This window comes from Cynoglossus semilaevis, chromosome 19 (assembly GCF_000523025.1).
Source record: "Cynoglossus semilaevis isolate Cse_v1.0 chromosome 19, Cse_v1.0, whole genome shotgun sequence".
NCBI lineage: Eukaryota > Metazoa > Chordata > Actinopteri > Pleuronectiformes > Cynoglossidae > Cynoglossus > Cynoglossus semilaevis.
The window spans coordinates 9,211,546-9,228,878 of NC_024325.1; the positions used below are offsets into that span (position 1 = coordinate 9,211,546).

General features: G+C 40.9%; 1 protein-coding gene across 4 annotated transcripts in view; it reads right to left on the reverse strand.

Annotated features, from left to right (window-relative positions):
* Positions 1–15,764, reverse strand: part of camkk1a (calcium/calmodulin-dependent protein kinase kinase 1, alpha a) — a 15,981-nt gene extending 217 nt beyond the window's left edge. The window contains exons 1-15 of one of the 4 annotated variants that reach the window (XM_017041874.2): positions 15,519–15,764; positions 13,599–13,646; positions 13,172–13,225; positions 10,963–11,014; positions 10,290–10,423; positions 7,142–7,178; positions 6,717–6,738; positions 5,271–5,359; positions 4,457–4,656; positions 4,118–4,171; positions 3,735–3,808; positions 2,972–3,059; positions 1,581–1,709; positions 1,107–1,210; positions 6–827 (exon numbers count right to left, since the gene is read on the reverse strand). In XM_017041874.2, coding sequence (XP_016897363.1) covers positions 800–827; positions 1,107–1,210; positions 1,581–1,709; positions 2,972–3,059; positions 3,735–3,808; positions 4,118–4,171; positions 4,457–4,656; positions 5,271–5,359; positions 6,717–6,738; positions 7,142–7,178; positions 10,290–10,423; positions 10,963–11,014; positions 13,172–13,225; positions 13,599–13,646; positions 15,519–15,758 — 1,353 coding nt within the window. In that variant the 5' untranslated portion in view covers positions 15,759–15,764 and the 3' untranslated portion in view covers positions 6–799. Of the gene's footprint in view, positions 1–5; positions 828–1,106; positions 1,710–2,971; positions 3,060–3,734; positions 3,809–4,117; positions 4,172–4,456; positions 4,657–5,270; positions 5,360–6,716; positions 6,739–7,141; positions 7,179–10,289; positions 10,424–10,962; positions 11,015–13,171; positions 13,226–13,598; positions 13,647–15,518 lie in introns of those variants that run through there. The other 3 variants (XM_025065520.1, XM_025065519.1, XM_025065521.1) reach the window with 3 other exon arrangements.
* Positions 15,765–17,333: the final 1,569 nt, after the last annotated feature.

The window sequence follows — 17,333 nt, forward strand, 5'->3', positions numbered from 1 at the left end:
GTTACCTGAGAGAAGGGTGAAGTTTTAAAGAGGGTCGGAGTGGCCAGGAGTCCCTGCAGCAGTGAGAGAGAGAGAAGACAGGAAAGTCAAAGGTCAGAGGGTAAAGGTCAACTGCAAAGATGAAACCGAAACCTAAAAATGTTCAAATCTATGTCAGGAGTTTTTAACACTTTGATTGTCAACGGTTTATATTTACATTGTCCAGGGGGAAAGAAAATCTACATATTCTAAACTGTTTAGTTTAAGTGAGTGGTGATACACAAGTGACCTTTGCCACCTGGGAAGGGAATGACCTTTGTTCATTCTTCAATTGCACTTTGTTATACAGCTTTGTATGGACGCTTAATGGACTTGTTTCTTAGATCAGTTACTCCTTGTCTTGGTTTGACCACGAAATTGTTTTATTCAGTAAAATGTTCAGCAGAGGGCAGTATTGCTTTATCTTGCACCGACAACCCTTTTACTATACTAGGCATCTCATTCAATCAGCTGTGACTGGCTGACATGGAACAGTGGGGATGTGACAGACACAGGGATGAAATCAACTGGAACAAAAGAAATCCTAAAACAGTAAAAGATAAGAAGTCGGCTTCACATTGGACTTAACTGAAAATAATTTCCATGGATGCTAACCATGGATTATTGGCCCTGCTGCAGTGAAACAACAGCAGCTACAGATGCCCCCATCCGCCCTTGACTGTCACTGTTGAAACTACATGTAAGGATATGGTGGATACGTTCAATCCAACACAGACTCCAAGGTCAGTGTGAGGTTCTCATGGATCTGGATTATTCCCCGTCAGCCTGGATCCCTCAACCATTCAAAGCTGCTCAGTGAAACACACAAAGAAACACTTAGAAAATCTGTAAGCTCCGCTGCATACAATGAAAGAATGAATTATGGTGCTATGGCAACAAATAGCAGCTGCAGTCTGTGGTGCTGCTTTACTCTTGACACAGCAGAAGAGGAGACAGGTGTGAAGTAGCAAACCATGAAAGCTGCTCTGTGTGGGTGTTTACAGTTTTTCAGTTTTGTCCTAAAATAAAATAATAATAGAAACTCTACAAATTCTGCACGTCAGGGTGACAACAGGGCTGGCACTTACATCAGCAGGCTGCCCGGTGCTGACATGGAGCGCTCCTCTCTCCTGCTTGGACATTCAAATGGGTTACTGAAGGAGCGCTTCCTCAGCATGGCTTTGACCAAAATCTAGAATATAACCAGACACAGAATGAGCAGAAAACATATTCACCAGACCATTATTGGGTTTTCCTCTGATAATGAAAACCTGATAACGCAATGATTGGGTTTCGCTAAAAGATATGTGCCCTAAAAATAGTGTTGGGGATAAACCACTGTATATTGAAGTGAAGGTCACTAGATGGCAGCATTGCAGCTTATTTAATTAATCTCATGTCAGACATATCGGTTGAATTAAGTATTTGGACAATATCGACACAAAGTTAATATTTTCTATGTTAAACTTCAGTTGACAGAGAATGGCCATATTATTTATCTGGAAGTGCAACAAACAGAACCCGTCTCTCACAGTATATTTTGTGGATAAATGTCTTCTTACCACTGCAGAGAGACTGGGGACAAATTTGACTGAGTTCTGAATGTCCTCTTCTGTCACCTCCACCACAGTACAGTGCTCCTCCTCCAGAGGGAGAGGGTCTTCTCCTCCTTTAGTCACCCACTGGTCCATCTGAACACACACACACACACACGTGACCATGGTACAATAAACAAATACATTTTAGCATTTTAGGTGAGAAGTCTCAAACTGTAATGAGCTGAGGTCCAGTGCTGTCCCTGTAACCTCCCCTCTCCCACCCCCACAACAAAAACCAACAAAAAACAAAACAAACAGAATGCCACCAATCTCACCATGAGAATATGGTAAAAACAAATCCGATATATATGCAATACCAGCTCATTAGTGTACTAATACATGTTAAAAAATACTTCATCCTCATCCTGTCTACTACATTTCCACCTAATCCTCCTTCTCACCAACACTAAAAATAAATACATAAATAAATACATATTTGCTACAATATACTTATTATACATATTATGTCAGCAAACCACAGGTGGCGCTAACTGACAGGATAAAAAAAAAACCCTCAAGCCTTTCAACTGTTGAACGCAGCTGTGAAGTGACATTTTAAATCATTACAACAGCATGGCAGCCGCCTCAAAATCAGTCAAAGACGCCTCCAGTTTAACCAGACCTCAGACGACCCAGTACTACACCAGAGTATTTCTGATATATATATATTTATTTATTTATATAGGGTACACTTTTTAAAATATTTATACTATATTTACACTGTGTGGATAGTTTTTAAATCATAATTTTAAAAAGAATAATAATTAGTTGAATTTTTTTTTTATCATGACCTTGACTGTTTAGCAGTATAAAACAAAATATTTTCTGACTAATGACTACACATGACTAATATTCTATGACTAGTCTTTCAGCAATGGTAAATACTACATAAATATATAATGAAATATAATATGTTAGGTGTTATTGAAAATGTGATAATGATACATTATCACACACACATTTATAAATGATGTTCATACATCATTTATAAATGTGTGTGTGTGTGTGTGTTTGCATGGCCACATTGGTGATGCCTGACAACCCAATTGTCTCTTGTTGCATAAATACAAACACGGTCTCTGGTGAGAAAACAACTCGGAGACACACGATGAGACCGTGTCATGGAAACGAGCACCAAGTCAAATGTCAAGCGTTGATTTTGACTCGGGTTCTATTCTCCGTAGGGTCAAACAGGTCCCATCATGCCCTGGAAAGATGCAGCATAGCTAACGATTCCCTGCAGTGTTATCACAGCAAAGTCAAAGTCTCAACAGCCAATTACTGCAGTCAATCATCCAGGACAACAGACCACTAACTGACGGTGCCATTTCACCCTGCGTTGTTCCCTGCAGTACCTTGATCTCAGGGAGGGTGATCCTGGTGTCGGGGTTCTTGTCGAGCATTCGCAAGATCAGAGTTCGCAGCTCTTCACTAACCTGCGGTCTGTAAAAAAAACAAAAACAAAAAAAAAAACAAGATTACCATAGGTAAAAGCCTCTATGGCCCTCTTGTGTGATAAATAAAAATAAAAAAAAATGTGTGTATGTGTATGTGTTAACGATTGTAATCACAGCTTTCCTTGCGGTGCAGTGGCCCCGTGAGACAACAAGGGGTCGCTAAGTGTCCCAGACAGGTGGAGTGTGACGGTGATTTCCTTGGATCTTTGTTTTAAATGAGGAGGCTGATATTCAGGGTGGTAGTGTTCTGTACTTGAGCCTGTTGGCAGACGACACTTCACAGTCGTTAAAGCTATGACACCCTTTAGTGACACCCACTCCAGCAGCCACTTTAAGCCTCTTCATGTGTGTAGTATTTATAATTGAGTGTGTGTCTGTCAGCTCATTGGCCCGGCCGGCCAATACCACTTTCTTTAAACAATAACAGATCCTCAGAGGCCAGGGAACGCCAGGAGAGGTGCAGCACTGTGTTTGCTTGTTTTGATTACAGTGAGGTGACATTTATCGTCTCTCGGCTCCAACTGCTGCGCTAAGCTGTTTAAATATAGTAGTTCACGTTGTGGTTTATGAATGGGAATGCAGATTAAAGCGTGACACAGATGTGACGATGGCGGCTGAAACGTTAGCGCCTTCTCTTCAAGGACACAGAGCACGCACTTACGCTTCAGGGTATTCCACGGGCTTTGTCCTTATCTTGTTGTGCAAAGCCAATATGTACTCGTCAATAAACGGGCACTGCAGGTGAGGCAGGAGGGAGAAGAACACAAGGAGGGAACATTGAATTACTATTGTGCTGAAGAAAACTTGTATCCTTGACGACAAGCAAGAGAAAAAAAACAGAAGCTTCTAGTGTTCATTAAAACAAACTGTGAGAGAAGATGGCTGCAGTGTGGGATGATAACCACAGTGATTGATGGACTTCCTGTTGTGTGGTGCTTGCAGGTGCTTCAGTGTTTAGAGTGAACACTGTACAGGCCTTTGCTGTTAGTTTTTTCTGCAGCAGACAGTAAAAAGTGCCCGAGGGAAAGAAAAGTGCAAACTTACTTTCCCAAAGACGAAGCAGTAGAGAGTTACTCCCATCGCCCAGACATCCAGAGCCTGTAATGAGACCACACAGCCGACTGTAGGTGCTACGAGGATTCAAATACCTACAAATACTCACACGTTTGAAGCACAACTGCACTGTTTGTGTCCTGGGTTTTAATATTTGATTCATGCTGTTTATTTATTTAACAACAAAACTGTAACAAAATATCACAGAAGAATAACAACTGGAGCTGTCAACGTTTTAATCAAATATAGTTTTACTGTTGTGTGAGTCAGTAGTTCTAAAGACACCAGGTTCGACCACAGACGAAGGCATAAACCTGGAAATAAACCTACTTTTCCACTGAAGCTCTTGCGTTGATCTGACAGGGTCTCTGGAGCCATGAAGGCCGGGGTCCCTGCTGTGCTGGACAGCAGAGCATCATTTCCCTCAAACTGGTTGCTGACTCCAAAGTCTGCGATCTTCACATGGCCGTCATCACCCAGTAACAAGTTTGAGGGCTTGATGTCCCGGTGGACGATCTTTTGGTAGTGCACTGGAGAAGAGAGGGGGAAAAAAAAGAAAGAAAAAAAAAAAGATCTGGTTTAAACATGAACAGGTTAATGAAATACAACTGACTGTTACCATCTGTGCTGTCTTGGTCCATGTTTTATGTTACTGTAAAACCATATTGTGCCTAATAAAGGAGTATCTGCATATTGAGATGAAGTTCCCGTTGTCAAATACGGCCTCGTTATTATTATATAGAATAAAAGTCTCAAAAGTGTCTGAGAACTCCTGAGCAGTGTGGGAAAATAAATAACTACGTGGGAAAATGAGCATCGATCTGTGATAGTCTGGACATTACAGCTGTGACAGAGGCAGCATCGATCCTTCGTTATGAAGGTCAGTGAACTGGAGCCAGAACAGACAGAAAGATTCTCACCAGGTCTGGGGTCAATAATGAGTTAGACAGGACACGGTATAAGACAGAACCACAGAGAACGCCCAGACTTTGTTCCCTAATAAAATTCAATCCCACAAAAAAGAATTTAATCTAAACGTAGTGAGAGCACGTAGGATTTCTGCTTTTATACTTTGAGCGTCACAGACAGAGGGAAGCAGACTGACAACTGTGGTAATGCTGATTCAAATACCATGAATACTTACAGTACTCGATGCCGAGTATGACGTCTCTGAAGTACAACCTGGACTGCTCCTCTGACAAAGTCTTGTCTGTTGGTACTTCCATCACTGGACTTCAGACAAATTGACACAGAGTCAGGCAAAAACACATAATCCACCATAATCAATCAATCAACCAATCAATCCATCTATCTATCTATAATTTATATAGCACTTTTCATACACAGGCAGCAGCTCAAAGTACATTACATAACAATAAATAAGTAAATAATAATAAATTATGAAATGGTTCTATACACACGCACAAACATCCACACATATACTGTAAGTGAGGACATAAGGAAGGTTGTAATTTAAAGAAACAAGGGGAAAAGGACAGGATATGATGTCATAGCAGCTGAGATGATATACTAGCAGTAATTTACTAGTTAGTTATATATCGAATCACTTTGGAAATGAGACCAAATAAGAAAACTGTAAAGTCGTGATAAAAAAAGTTAAAAACTCTGTCTGCAGGAGTCAGTGTAACGTTTGACATTCAAATGTACTGGAGGCGTGGACGTTAATGTTTCCCTGCAGGATGTCATTGGTAGTCCCTCGGTAGAGATGTTACATCTCTAAGTGTGGCACATAATTCTATTTCTCTCTTAATTACGTTTCCTTTGATGGTCAAAGTCATCCCCCGCTGGTCTGGAGCCCAGATTGGCTGCTCATTAGCGGTTAAATGATAATAAGTTCATTTTAAATGACATCAACAGCCCCATTAGACTGAATTATGCATTAAACAGAAGAACAACAGAGAAACAAATAAACCAGGAGGCAGATGGATACAGCAGGCGAGGTGATCCAACACTGCAGTCATCAGTCACCACCTGTTGAAGTCAGCAGGGACTGCACTGACAGCCTTCATTGAACAAACAACAAAACACTTTTATTTTCTGGAAAATGTCATTCAACGTCACGTGTCGCGATTGGAATCCGACCTGAGAGAACAAACGTGAGTTCAGACTCCACGTTTGGTTACGTGGACGACATAGTGCGAGAACAACAGCGACTTATTTATGCGCCGACGTGAAATGACAGCGACATCTCCTTCATGCTGTGTAATTATGACCCCAACTCACAGCAACAACAGGTCTCAGATCATTAAAACCGTCACTGATTTTACAGCAGGGAAGCAGCTCATGCATGAGGAGGTAGAATGTCTACTGCCACAGGTAATGACTGTGAAATCCTAGCCGCGTTATTAGTCCTTTGAAGCCCGTGACGGCACAAACATTCACAGTGTGGTGGTTTGGTGTAATGAAGGAGAACGATGATGAAACTGAGGCGGGGATGGAGGGGCAGAGGAGGGGAGGGAAAGGAAGGAAAGGAAGGAAAGGAAGGAAAGGAAGGAAAGGAAGGAAAGGAAAGGAAAAGAAAAAGGAAAGGAAAGCGAAATGGAAAGGAGAGGAGGTTTTCAGTACTCACCCCTTCTGCATGAGTTCAAACACTGCAAGGAGAAATGTAGAGAGAAGGTCATGGGAATACAGTATGGAATATTGTAGATCAGTACGCGTTTATTTATTCATTCATTCAACTGTGTTTGACCCCTGCAGCCACTCATTAGTTTCACATTACACCTCGCCTCCATCAGATGGAGCTACATTTACATTGTACTCGTATTAATAGTTGAATATATCACAATGACTGGAGCCATGAGTGTGACCTGGCACTGGCACTGGAAGGCTTCTGTGACCGCCTCGAGGTGACGTACAGGCAAAAAAAGAGATGATCTCAGTTATGAATAAGTTATATGAACACCCGGTTAGCATATGTGCTAACCGATGTGGAGTGTCAGAGGCTGCAGGGGGGCAAATTTGGAAATGTCAGACAGAGGAATCTGTTCTGCCTACCCATGTGCAGGTTGTCCTCTGTTGGATCATCCAGCACCTGCAATGATATCATAGTCATTGTTAATGGAGAGACTCTTTTCAAAGCTCTGCCTACAGGTAGACGAGTGTGAAATTTCATAACATCAGGAGTTTGAATTTGCATTTTTGTAACTTGCAAATTTCACAGATACAATCAGACAGCAGAGTAGGAGGACGTCATTGGCTCCATTGTTCTACTGTAACTATGTATACACACAGTATATATATGTATATACGTATATGTGTGTATATATATATATACACACACATATATATACATATATATATCGATCTGCTGTTAACACATGAATTTCCCCCAGTGTGTGATCACTGTTATAATTTATATAATTAATTACATACAGAGACATGAACATGAAAAAAACCCCAACCTTGTTATTTTCAAGAAGACTCTCATACAGACTTCCCCTTTGGTCAATGACTGTAAAATTACGACACAGTAAAAACACATGACACTTCCTTGTTTACAAGCCTGGCTGTATCAGCACACAACAAGGACAGGTTTGACAAACAGGTCTCTGTTGGACTACATGTTCTCATCTCGTTCCCTACTGGGAGTCCTTGATAAGCTCAAACTGAAGCACGACTGCTTTCTCTAAAACAACAAAAAAGCCTGTTATTATCCATAAACTCTATTTAATAAGTTTGTGCTCATATTTCTGCTGCAGGATTAACCTGCTGTGCAGCTGCTGGGAGAAACTCAATGGCTGTGCCCCCTTTTATCCTGAGGCCATCTGGCTCTGTTTACAGGATACACTCTACAAGTATGGATTACAGTTGAAGGCCAATGCTTTTGCCATTTGGTGGACAGTAACCATGGTTTCGGGCGTCTATTTCCAGCTGCTGTAACAGTTAAGCAGGTTTAAGGTCGTGGCTGCATCACCTGGTGACATCGGTTATGTCAAATTTTCTTTTAAGGGAAAATATAATGGAGAATTTATGTGTGTGCGTGCGTGTGTGTACGTGTGCGCAGGCTAACAGAAACAATGGCCTTGTTAAGACCACATTAAGCCCAGTCCTAGGCCCAGCAAAACAGGAGCCCATGTGAGTAAACTGGAGGTTAATTTTTTATTGACTTGAAGATTAGCATATTTTAACAACTGTTATTGTTAGCGACATTGCAAGGAACCGAGCTGTGCAAACACAGTGCACAAAGTAATGTCATGATGAGTGTGTACTTCTCATTCTTTTCAATGACAGACACCACCAGGAAGTAGGCTGACATGAGCTGGTTTATACTGTCCATCACACAGAGTCAACGAAACTAAGTTTGTATAAGAACAAACCTCAAACTGATCCCCAGATTTTCTTCATCCTTACTGTAGTGACCACATCCATGGCTGCCTATACTGTACACCTGACTTTGGGCAGTTACTGTAGCTCATAGTGTTGGGGTGATTCAGTACATTATTTTCGTACACTATTTTTTAAATTCTGATCTGAAAATCTGAAGTTACATCACTGCTCGGAACTGTGCCCTGAGACTTAAAACTTTTACACAAATTCCATTCCCATTTATTGGGTTTAATAAATCGATGGAGGTCCACACTTTGGAAGAATAGAATGAATGAAATTTAATGTTAATATTCTGACCATGGGTGAACTACTATTCCCATTTCCAGGTGACAGACACAGGTGTTTCCAACAGGCTTATATCAACCAATCAGCTCACACCTGAAGCCACAGGACATGTTGTCCATCCATTTCACACGTCTTGAAACAACATCCTGGTAATAGAAGTTAGCAGAAGGAAGCTACAAAAAACACTTGGCTTCAAAACTATGAACCATACGACCGTCTACATTAAGCTGTTATCTGAGTCACAGTCAAGAAGTGAAAACTGTTTGGTGTTCTCTGTTATAGCAGGCAAAAAAATTACTCAGACTTTAACTCGAATAAACTCAAACAAACACCGACAGACTTCCTGACCCCCACAGCCCCTTCGTCCTGTGCCATCTGTCCATGACTGAAAAACACTGATGATGATGATATCACAAGGGAGCTGCAGACTTCTTGAGTCATTCTCAGAAATTGCCTTGGCATCATATTTAATAAACAGCCACCTCTGCTAAAACCGACATCAGTCCATCTCTGAAATATTCTAACTCAGTTAAAGAACGTTCCGGTGAAAGTAAGAAACCGTTTACAGTGCAGTATCTGCTCTCCGACACAAATAAATACTGCAGCAGTGCAGAGAATAGAAGGCGATCGATTTGCAGGTCAGAACATCTATCTGATATTTCCTACCTATTTCCTGGCAGCTCACTGTTTATTTAACTGTTGGTGCTGACATGACAACGCATGAGCTAAGATACAGGAATGGTTTGACACAGATACAGAGCTGCGTTAAAATCATGAAGCACCCCACACTTGGGAATAAACATCTGATTATATTAGCATATTTTGTAATATCTGTGAGGATTTCCAGTTTTTCCTCCAATGATGAAAACCCAATAACACAATGCCTGGGTTTCCAAATGACTTGTGCACTATAGTTTTGGAGATAAACGGGTGTATATCGAAGTGAAAGTCACTAGATGGCAGCATAGCAGCTCATTTATTTAATCTCATACTTATTCTCACTTACAGTGGTTTGTACAGATAAATAAATATATATATATATGAGGTCTATATCGGTATCGGTTGATATCGGAATCAGAAATTAAGTGTTTGGACAATATCAGCATATCGGATAAAAAGTTCATATCAGACATCCCTAATCTATATATATATATATATATATATTTTAGATGTTGTTTTAATTAATGCTAACAAGCCACAGCCCTACAACCATCTCAAGTCTGGGACAGTATTAAATAAACAGTGTATTCATTTATCCTGACAGGCAGCCGACTGCACACTGGATGATTACTGTTTGTTCAGCATGCTGTAGTCAGGAGCCTTTAGTTTGAACAGTGTTCTTAGCTTAGCAGTCATTAGCAGTAATTAGCCATGAGACTTGATTACATTAAAAGCTACAAACGACTTCTCTCATCATCCAGCACACATTCCCCGACCAGCTGACATCGATGTGCTTTAAACCCTCTTCAACCTTTGTTTAAAATCTCTTCTTATTAAGGCAGTAACTAAGGATGAGCAGAAAACCTCTCACCTCCACCAGCTTCACAATATTAACATGGTCCAGTTTCTTCAGGATGGCAATCTCCTGGTACACTCTCTCCAAAGGCCCTAAGATTTTTGGCTGCTCTCCCAGAGCTGCCTTAGGGCCCCTCGGAGGCGGGCGTCCTGCAGACACGCACAAACAACTTCACTGAACAAGATTTAGAACAGAACTCCACCAATTAGATGTGAACTTCCACTTTAAGGTTTGTACAAGCATTGGTCATACTGCAGCTGTTTGCTTCCTGGTCTAGTACTAGGTAACTAGGTTCGCTGGAATCGCGACATGACTGATGTGTCATTTAATCATTTTGTTTGGCTCGTTGAAGTAATTCTACAACCAGTACAATGAAAGAGTTTTAGAGTCATAAATGGTAGGGATTTCTGACACTTATTTAAGTCTCATTCATTAACAATATTTACTCTTAAACTTAAACAATTTTGGAATTCAGTCGTGGGTCGAATTGGACAGTTTTGCTCGGCAAAATCGGCCCCCGAGCCACCAGTTAATGATCACTGCATTAAATTATTGAAATGTAAATCAACATTCAATCATCATCATTTAAGTTTGAGTGAGGAGAGAGCGAAACCATGTTGTCTCGTCACTGGTCCAGTTCATCTGTCGCTACAGTAACTTACTGAGAATAAGAGAGAACAGAACGTACGTGGAAATCCACACTGCTTCAGTAACTTCTTCTTGGAAACCACCTTCATGGCCTGAGGATGAAAAAGGAAAGACATTTCAAACCAGTGTGTGGTGAGTTGCACAGAAAGCTGTTCCTCAATAAACCACATTCACTGAACAACGAAAACTACAGCCATCACTGCAGAAAAACATAAATTGACATCAAAAAAACCTTTAGTCGACGCCTAATGGAACTGAGAATAGAATAAAGGCTGCAGTCACTCACAGGCTGGAGGGTTTATTTACCAAGAAGAAACTTCAGAGCCATTAATATTGCTTCTTACTGCTATAAATAAGAAGCAATATGTTAATAAAGACATTTACATTTGTAGTTTCTTTCTCAGAATATTCTGTTTGGCAGAACAAGGATCTGTGAAGTTGACTCCTCATGACATTTATGAATTCTCGTGGCGTTTGGCAGCTGAGCTCATGTATCTGTGCAGGATATGTGAGCTCAGCAGTGACATTGTCACTGTCACTCTCTGTTCAGGTATTCAAATATGAATGACTGAATAAATGCATGTGGAATTTCCTTGTTGGTTTAGTAAAAAAATAAATAAAAAAGAGTGAATCTGTGGGATTGTACACAGATAATACATAAAGTATGTGTGATATAAAATAGTACATACCTGAAACTGTCATTTTAAATCATGGACAGAATGGTTCAGCACCGATTGACCCACTTTTTACAATAATACTCCATGAGCTGACAGCCACTGTTACTAATGAAAAAAAAAAGTTAAAACCCTAATGGCCTGAATATGTTGGTCCAGGTTGAAACAACAGCCCTCTGCCGTCCGCACCACATGTTTACAAAAAGGATATCAGGAAAATCCTAACGCAGAGAAAACCTTCATAAAAATGGAAGAGAACACATTGATCTTTGGTCTTTGTTTTTACATCATCACAGCAGACAGTAGAACTCTTTTATCCTCTGCTTTTAACAGTTGATTTGTTGTTGTCAGAACACCTTGTAGCTTTTTGCTCCTCAATAAAAAGAGGAGATGACGAGCGTGTGTGTGTGTGTGTGTGTATCCCCACACTCCTGGAAGTCAGGTAGAGAATAAAAGCAAACATTAATTAAGTCTGCAGAAACATACCGCTGAAAGCATCAGGTAATTATTTACACTTGAATTTGTGTCTCTGTGCAAGTGAAAAAAAATCCGAGGCAGTGAATGAGCGCCAGTCAGCTGGTGTGGATGAAAATGTACAAAATAATGAGTGAGTGGAACACAAACACAAACATGCAGCGTTTTTTTAGATTCCTCAGTTACTTGATAAAAACACCCACTTGACAATGTGTTTGTGATAAAAACAAAATGTTGCAAAATACCTTTCTACCTTTCTTTTGAGCAATAAACAAAAAAAGGTTATTTTCTGTCAAATTTAGGAAACTCAATTTATCACGTTTAACTGTGATAAATTACAATTAGGGATATCTGATAATATTGGCCGCTCCTCGTTGTCCCTTTATTTCATACAAGAGTTCAAGTGTAATAGGAAGTCTGTTTTTTTTATCTCAGTGCATAATACCATCTCTCAGCTCTTTGGAAAATGAGATTTGTATAATGTCCATAAAGTCGCCTGCTGCAGATGTGTGCAGTGTGTGTCAGTGTGACTGGTACATGCAAAACAAACGTCGGTCTCCTCTAGTGGGCACCGCGAGCATCAGATAGATAAGAAAAACACAGAGGGAAAATGGAAATCCACCTCCAAGAAAGACACTGCACACAAATTTACACAATCAAGCATCTTGTCATCTCACTGAAGCGTTGATTGCAGCTAAGTCACGTCTTAGCCTTAATCCAATTATTTCTGAATCTTGAAGAAATCAAACTGACGTCATGTCAGCCTGTACTCCTCATTAGCTGACCTCAATGCAGCAAAACTGTTCTGACAAACATTAGGTCTTGGCTGCACCTTAAATAGCAACAGAAGTCTGCCTCTTTTTTTTTCATTCCTGACGCAGCAACTGATGAAGTTGGGCTCGATCAGAGTCAGAGTTGAGCAGCGAGGTGAAGGGAGAAGAAGAAGAAAAAAAAAATCAATAGCCCTGCTGAGATCCTGTAAAGCTGCTGTGTGTGAAAGCAGAGAACGGTTGAAGATGCAAAGGAGAGCAGTGGCTGTGGGAGGAAGAGCACTGCAGTTCCACTGGTAATGAGAAGAGACAACAGCATGATTTGGCTTACGTAGTGTTTGTCATCGTCCTCGTTGTACGCCAGTTTCACCACACCGTAGGAGCCCTGCCAAACAGCAACATGGAAATTCATTTCAGTTGATAGACGTATGACTAAAAGCATCTTGTGCATCAAAATTGTGCAGAAAAATATTTCTGAAATTAAACTGGGATTTTACCATTTTTAATTTATAGAAAAGGAGGTTTTTCCATTTTTTTATCTAATTAAAAATGATATACTTTACATGTAACATATAAATAAGTATAAATTGTTAACATTCCAAAATAAGGCTAAAACCAGAGATGGGGGGTGGGGGGATGGGGGGTGTTTGTAAGTGATTTGTATATAGGATTATAAATATATCGTGACTTTTGCAATCATCAACACAAATAAAAAGAGTTGTTACACTTGTCATAGATCCCTGTAAGGTCAAACTCACCTTTCCAATCTCACTTTTCAGCTTATACTGGTTCAACTGGATACAGTCCTGTGGAAAAGGAGGGAAGTATTATTCAATAGGAATTACAAATATTAACAAAGTTCTAGCTTGTACATCATCAACACTGTAACAAATGACCAGTGAGCGTGTGTGTGTGTGTGTGTATTGAAAGTTTTTTATTTCTGATATGCTGGTGACAGTGCAGTTTCAGTTTCCTGTCTGCAAATTTATCAGATTGCTTCTGCTTAAACGGTTGATTTTCAGCTCCATAGCAACCGAGGCTACATCACAGGATGGGCCAGGGCCACTGCAGAGGAGAGGAGACTGGAGCAGGAGGAGGATTTTGACACAGAGAGAATTTCACAATGGTTAAACAACAAGGAGATAAAAGGGTAGAGTTAGTACGGAACAATGCCAATGGTACAGCAGTGGTTAAAGTGTGAGCGTGAAGGCGATGGCATGAAGGAAAAGGCACATTTAAAGTGGCTCTCTCATTACAGTCAGGCTGGGGGAGGAGGGGTGAGTTAAGGTGAGACCAGTGCCTGAGGCTCCATACAGAGGCAGGAAGAAGCCGTCAACGATGACAGACGTGACCAAACAGATCAGCATCGAGTGAATGCACTGGCTTGATAATAATAAAGTAGTGAGACATGCCATGTACGTCTTCCTGTGTGTGGGCTCTGCTGACTGCGTCAGGAAATGCAGCCTGGGACTGGCTTATCTCCTGTGGGAAATGAAATGGTGGCGTCATGTGGTGTGGGTAGTGCTTAAGGACCAGGGATTGAATTTACAGTGCGGGGTTGTGTGGAGTGAAGCAAGCAGAGCGGCTCCAAGCATAATCAAATTGATTTGTCGGAAGGCGACGAGTGGAAGAAATAAATAGGCCAGGGTGAGGGCAAACGAGGAGAATCCAAGGAAAAGTCATCAAAGAGAGATTATTCTAGAAGGATTCCATCAGCGGTCGGGACATGAGTGGGAGCTGCACTGCAGTTAAGACTCTGGCCGAGCTCATGGATAATGAAGGCCATGCAGAAAAATGTAATCAGGTCTGCCATATGCACGCGCAAATAAATTAGAGTGAAAGTGCTCCACTGAGCTAAATCAAATATCTCACGGCATAACAGACTCAGGGACGGGGTTACCGTCACGTCAGTCTTTAGCATTTCATGAACAGAGGTGCTGACACACAGTCTTCAGTCAGAGAGGCAAGGTCTCAGACACACACAAACACCACACACTCTCTCTCTGTCTCGACCATAACCAACAAACCCCAAACAGACTTCAATGTCGTCTTTCAAATGTTCAATGACATTGTTTCTATTTCAAATATATGCAGTCACCACTGGTCACACACTGAGGGTAACAAGTTGGTCTGCAGCTCACATTCACATTCATTTCGGCCAACTGTGTTGTTTCCTCAGCCGTGTCTGCCTTCATGAAGATACAGTGTGTTTACATTTCACTGTTGGAAATAATGTCAGAAATGCAACAGGAATCTGACAACTCCAGTATAACCACCCGTAAAGCATTTTAGAGCAGGAAGTAAAACGGTGTAACAAGTTGACTTAGACTAGTGGACTTTTGGTAAATTGCGCATTTGAATCCTATCCTAATATCATATCCTTCCTAGCAACCTTCATACAATCATGCCCTCGATGTAACTATTTTTGGGTTAGCGTTGTAGCATTAGCTTTGTATGTTTTGTGCAATAATAATCCTTTGTTGTTTCTATTGAATAAAACTGATCCCTGCTGTTTGCAGATATTATTTTTCATTAAGTACTAATGATGGTAAAAATATATATAATTAAATATAAAATGATAATAAAATATAATACATAATAATGATAAAATATAAAAATATTGAATCTGTAAAAAGAAGAAAGATTATTAAAATGTGATGACTTTTTTTTCCCCTTACCTGAGAGTCTGATATTGACACACGCTTTGACTCCACCGTGGGCTTGCGAGCCACACGTGGGGAGATGTGGTTGTAACCTCCTCCTGAGCCTGGTGACAGGTAAGTGCCTCTTTCCTGCAGAGACAACTTCCTACCGGTCAGATGAGGTCGCGCTGGTCGAGCGTTCGGAGCCCCTCCCTGCTGTGACCCACCATGTCTCACACCGTTGGCCGTACTCCCGTCTGGGTCTTTTATCGTCATGGCAGCCCGGGGGTTCACCACGGCACCGCTCTGACTCGCACGGCGGTGCAGGTGTTGGGATGAAGAATGCTGGGGGTTGGCAACCAGCATCAACAGGATCTGAGCCAAAATGTGGTCTGAATGGTCAGGCTCTCAGCAAAGCTGAAACAGGAGAGAAGGAACAGAGAGATTAGCCAGGGTTCAGGAAAGTCTAATCACTCTACGTGGTACAGTTTGCCACAGATGTTCACAAATCCGTTCAATGGAAGGCGATACACTGGAGGGAAATATTAAGAAGAAATATCAAAATGAATGTTTTGGTAAATGTGACTTGCAGATTGCTGATTCCAATTTCCTTGAATTGTCATATTTAAAAAGCTTTTTTTCATCCTAAAAACTGACTGCTTAGTCTTTATTAGGACCTGCCGAGGACAGACGCACATGGAGATAAAAAAAGCTGTTTAAACCACAGATTTATTCCCATGTAGCCGAGTTCTAAATGGGCCACAACAGACCGTAGACCATAAAACTATAAATAAAGTGTGTGAGCTTTTCAGCTAAAGGGCAAAGTGGCGCTTTTTTTGAGACACGTTTAAGCAGAATTCTACATTCAGAAATAACTGCTCTACTTTGTAGTGTCCAAGTGGGTCACACTGTATGCAGCATGTCAGGTATTTGGTCATGACAGTATTTCACTTCTGTTTTTATTTTAATACTACAGTACTTCATGGACTAACAGCACAGGCTACACAAATGTGACTTCTAAGCTGCACTGACTTCCAAGATGAAGCCAAATTATGTACGTAGAGTATGCATGTTTCTTATATTTTGAAAAAAATAAAACCAGAAGTGCAACTTTCACAAATCACTCTGTTCAACCCCGTAAAAAGGAATTTTGAGAAAATACTTTACCCTTTATGTCTGTAAACAATGACATGTGGGTTTATGGCGCTGAAAACATTATAAGTTATGTAAACCACCTTTGCCACAAATGACTGTAGATTCTAACAACATGCACACAGGAAAGAGAAGTGAACAAACACAAAGATTACAGAAGGGAGAGCCAAGCTTCACAGATAGGATTAAAACGTCATGTTGGTAAAAGCAGCCTCAATAGGTGTGGCTCAATAGGTGGTGGCAGTCCACAGTAGGTCCACGCTTTCTTCATTCCCGAGAGTCTGCGGCGCTCTCACACTCCACGTTTACGTATGATGTTGGGGTCTGTACCAGCAGCAGACACACGTCGACAGACACGCAAAACCCTGAGCAGACGACGACGACAGCTGCTGTTGTTGTTGTTTCTGTTCACAACTGTGTCTGAAGACGAAAGTTAAAACAGGTTTTCACTGGAAACGTCAACCCTCAAGGGAGTCAACACAGACAACAATAACACATGAACGACTTCCTCCGCTACAGCTGTAGTGATGCTTGGAATACTGCTGAGGAATACTGGTGAATCATGAGCAATGAAAACAAGTTTAAAAATGTAAATATAAATATACGTCTGTTGTGTGTAGTAGTGACCATGTACTGTATCAGTTCAATCATCATCTATCTATCTGTCTGTCTATCACTTGCTGAGCCCGTTTTACTTAG